Raw genomic sequence first — 4,907 nt, forward strand, 5'->3', positions numbered from 1 at the left:
CCTTGTTTGACCTGAGCCGGATTTATTTTCCTTCGCGGCACCTGTCAAAGGCATTGCATAAATTCAAGTTAGTATCTCTACATAGGGCTTTTCTCCTCTCCCGTGGTCTATTTCGAGGAACCAAGCCTCCAGAGAGAGCTGAGACCATCCTGTGTAGACGACGGAACTGGGCTGTAGTGGTGAGAGAGATGGAAGATGTGTTTGACTGTTCTCTCGGTAAGTTAAAGCATCCCCATGCACCCCTGAGGGCGCAAGTCCTGCCCTACGGCATTTTAAGCCTCTCTGCTCCTAGGAACAGCTCTAATCTCGCTCTCTCGCTGTCACTCTCGCCCACGTGTTCCATCTCTGTGTGACGGCTCTGGTGGTCCACGTGTTGACCCCTGACTGCAGTGTCATCTGCCACCGCCTCCCCTTCTTCCTTCCCTTTCGCCTCCCAGATTCGACACCAGGGCGCCAGTGGTGCGCACCGCTCCGCCCCCGACTGGCGCTCGCACTGCACCACAAATATCCGGTAGAGCTCCAGGAGGACGATAAGGATGTTCTTGCAGGTGAAGAAGATCATCAGCTGGTTGAGCACCTGCTCCTTGATCATGAGGTACAGGCGGTACAGGAGAAAAGGCCCGTCCTGTAGCCCCACTGTCAGCAGCAAACTCCACACCTCACTGGAGCAGCAGGAGGCGCTCTCGTTCTCCCCAGGAGATCGCTCCTCTTGACGCGGGGTGCCTGGTTGGTGGTGGCCTTTGGGGGGGCTCGTCTGGGTCAGCACCAGGGGGAACTGCATGAGGGCCCAGGAGAAGAGGGCCAAGCCCACGATGATGACCACCCGGTTGGTTTTGACCTCGGGTTCCTTGAAGGTGTCGAAGATGTCGAGGATGTCGGCGCCCAGTCCCACGTAGACCATGAGGAGCTGGGACAGCTGGTCACGGGACATGTCCCCTTTGGGCATAAGCCATCGGCCCAACACCAGCACAATCAGCATGGTCTGTTCCAGGCCCGCCGCCCAGTTCTCTGGGTCTAACTCAACCATTCCCTGAGTGGAAGACACATCAGAATCACATTGTAGAACATTCCGATCAGTCTTAAGAAGGCCTATTAAGCTTTTTTCCCCCTATTTTGTATTTTGACCACTCATTATAGCATGTACCATACAGTAGCCATTTTCTCATTCTGTGTGTACTAGCGTTCTATAGTTCAAACAATGATGTGCATTAGCCACTTTCAGCCTGGCGTCCCTATTCTAGACACATTTTCCGAAATAGCAGCATTTTGAATTAGGGCTTAAGTGGTTAATGTACAGTAGGCCTACATGATCAGAAAGTAGCAATACCTCTATGTGTCAGAGCTTCAGAATTATGTGTGCAAAATTATGTATATAAGGCAGTTGTTCTCAAAGTGGGGTCTTGATGAGTGTTCCAGGGGGTCCGCAACAAAATGAGGGAGAGTTTAAAATCACTATTATTTCACAGGCTAGAAGTTGGCCCAGTGAGAGAATGTACGAGAATGACTATTCAGACCACTGTTATCTCATAGTTGTGGAATCCTGTATTAAATGTAATCTAAATCTAACAACAAGGTCCTGAACACAAAATCTTCTCAAATGAGGTTCATCTGCCTAATACGTATCAATTTGGGGATCCTTGACATGAACATGTTTGAGAACCACGGGTGTAAGGAGTGATTCTGTGGCATTATCCTGACAATATGCGTCATCTACATCTTCAAGATTCAATGGCTGTCACCCAACACAAAGCACAGCCACGAGGCCAAAACAAACCCCATCCAAATCCCACATGAAAGCAACAGCACTAAAACCACCCACGAGGTACAAGATCTGAGAGAGCACAGCGTTTTTGTTTTTTGGGAGCAGAGCGTGGACTTCATCTTAGGGCATTATACACTTCCTGCGAGAAACACATTATCTTCCCCCTTTTGCCAGATTAGAATCTTTATCTCTCATCAGGTAAGCGCGACGGTGTGGCAGCGGCCAGCGCGGGGGAGGCGGTTTGAGGCGGTGACACCCACCGCTGCGATGGGGATGTGAGCCAGCACATGCAGCTCGGGACCCGAGGAGATGTTGACAGGCAGCTTGGACTGCAGCAGGCTCAGTTCCAGAAACCAAATGGAGGGGATGACTGTGCTGAGGTAGAGGAAAACCATGGGGGAGAACCTAAAAGAAGACACCCAAAGGGGTGAAAGAGAGAGAGAGGTGTGCAGATGGTGAGTTTTTCCCCTGTAATCATTAAAGAAGAAAGAAGGGATACTATATATATATATATATATATATATATATATATATATATATATATATATACTTACAGTTTACAGTATACTGTATAGCCTATGCGTTTATTTAAAAAAAAACTCAAAAATAAGCACCGTATTTCAGACTGGCAATTATTCTCATCATATATGCAAATCCCTCTTGACAGCGCAAAGCCTTCTCCATGAAGAGAGAACTTCAAAGTAAAGACTCAGAGGGAGAGTGAGAGAGGCTGAAAAAAGCTTGTGTCAAAATGCTCCCTGCATGTGTGAGTGAGGCAGGCCGAGCCGCAACCAAATGATTCCGACAGAGGAACCATTGCTTTCGGAATGAGCTCTGGCATCACATTGCTGTACCTTTTTGAAGTATATGTAATAACGGTTGACCTCAGTTCATGTTTACTCCACTGAAGGCCCCAGGGGCAGAAATATCATGGCCCTGGCTGGTCAAAAAATGACTTGAGCCAGTAGATATTTCCTCCATGAAAGACTTTTGAGACTGTCAGAGAGAGAGAGAGACAGACAGACCGACAGACAGAGAGAGAGAGAGACAAAGAGAGATGTAATGGAGGCGATATGGTGCAATGTAAGCAGACAGAGAGACAGAGAGTGCAATAACATTTCAAAGGACTAGATATGGTGTTGATGGAGAGAGAGAGTGAGAGGGAGAGGGAGAGGGAGAGAGAGAGAGAGAGAAACTCGGCAAGAATAATTGTTGTTGTTTTTTTTTGGCTGAGAACATAAAACGCCTCACACAGAATCTGCCTCTCACCATCTTGGACGGGCCGTTGTAAATTGCTCTTCCCGTTACAAGGTCACAAGTTATTTACTTGCCTCACAAAAAAGGTTTACGTGGAGGCGACTGCAACTCCTCAATCCTTCCTTCCTTCCGCACATTTTTATGAGAGTGCAGAAGATGAGCCAACGCTGTGACTCGCTCGTGTGGGTTGGTTTCTTTTCTTTTTTTCAGCCCAGCGAGAATTTTTCATGTATCCCAATGGGGACAGGAGAGGGAACCATTTTCCAGCAATTACATTAACGAGCTCATTTGTGTTGTCAAATCATTGTTACATTTAGCTTTGTAACCTCAGCCATATTGTCATTTATGGTTTTTAATAGAGCTGAAAATGAGTAATGCCTAGGAGGGTGCATGCCTCACAGTGTATACAGCAAAATTCTCAGTGTTAATGTACTCATTTTGTATCTCTGAGAGTGTGCAAATGTAACCACTCAGAGTTAGATTAATACTGAGGATTTCTCCCCTCTGTGGTTAAACTCAGTTTCCGCCTTTTTTTTTTCCGAGCTCGGGGGTTTAATCCCCATACCAAAGACTATAAAAATGGTACCCAATGCCTCCCTGTTTGGCACTCAGCATCAAGGGTTGGATTGGGGGTAAGTCCCTTTGACATACTAGCATCATGTCCAGGGGGTGAACTTGTAAATCAAGCTGCCTCTCACTCTACGGCCTATGGGCCACGTGGCTCGGGAACAATTGGTTCCCAAGGCTACTCATTAAACAGCTGTGTTATGTCCTGATGGATATTTCGCTACAAACATGTCCAGCCTTGACATCATAATAGGCCTATTACATGCTTTCAAATGCTTCCACCTACCCATCTATAATTCTGAAGCTCTGAAAAGAAAAATACTGGGAAACAGATGATTCAAAGCCTAGCTATTTTTCTGCTTGGCAGAAATGGTAATTAAAAATATTTTCTTTTATTCAGCTCTTTCTTTCTGAAATTCTGAAAGGAGTTTTCTCAACTATTAGGAGGTGTATCCACCAAGGCGTTTTTTACCTGAGCGTAGCATATATTTAGAATTGTCAGTGTTTGTTTTTTAGTTTGTCAATGGGAGGGCTGCGTGTTTACACTATGCTGGAAACGCCAGTAGTGTGAGTGAGTGTCTATTCAGTTTTTATCTGGCTGCAGAGAGTTGGAATATGAGCATTTTAGAAGAGGCTTGAGAGACTACCCCTTACTACGCACATACAATCTGTAGCCAGTAAACGTGTATTAGATTGGTATGTTTGGTCACAGAACAGACCCTTTTCACAGCAGCTGGAGGTAATAACATTACTTGCGTTTTATTTAGATGTTACTGTCTGCCAGCATGTACAGTTCCTTCATGCTTGCCCACAGAAACACCTAAATGAAACACACTTTAACCCATTTAGACCTGAGGCCGATTCTAAAAACGCCTTCTAAAACCTAACCTAAGATTTATGAAAATGTTCAAATTCTTACTAAAAAAAATTATACAACATGATGTTGCTATATGTATAGCAACAACTAATGAGACACAGAGGTGGCTCCCGGATTCAAAGGTATAACAACGTATAGGTGGCAGCAGGTCTAAATGGGTTAATTAATGTCATAACCTTCAGCTGTGTTTACCTGTCAAAATAGGCTGTTGTGTAAAGGTAGTGTGTTTACGCTAGCGTTACTCTGTTACCATTTCCACTCAGCATTCCGAGTGCATTTGAGCGTGACGGCCATCTCCACGCCCAGCAGAGCCACGCCCGTCAGCAGCAGCCAATACAGAGGCTCCCCTTTGACGGCCACCACGCGCCACACTGTCACCATGCCATGCACGGCAAACAGGAAACGGCTGAGAAGAGCCAGCAGGATGTTCAGGATACGGCACAT

General features: G+C 46.0%; 1 protein-coding gene across 1 annotated transcript; it reads right to left on the minus strand.

The window, feature by feature from the left end:
• Positions 1-262: 262 nt before the first annotated feature.
• On the minus strand, positions 263-4,907 carry LOC311054153 (transmembrane protein 26; the record flags this gene model as incomplete). Its single annotated transcript, XM_084070032.1, has 3 exons — positions 263-1,030; positions 2,023-2,167; positions 4,714-4,907. The coding sequence occupies 3 exons, from the start codon at positions 4,905-4,907 to the stop codon at positions 263-265; spliced, it is 1,107 nt and encodes a 368-aa protein (XP_083926158.1).

The sequence above is a fragment of the Gymnoscopelus microlampas genome, assembly GCF_963454915.1.
Source record: "Gymnoscopelus microlampas genome assembly, chromosome: 10".
In the NCBI taxonomy this organism is placed as follows: Eukaryota; Metazoa; Chordata; class Actinopteri; order Myctophiformes; family Myctophidae; genus Gymnoscopelus; species Gymnoscopelus microlampas.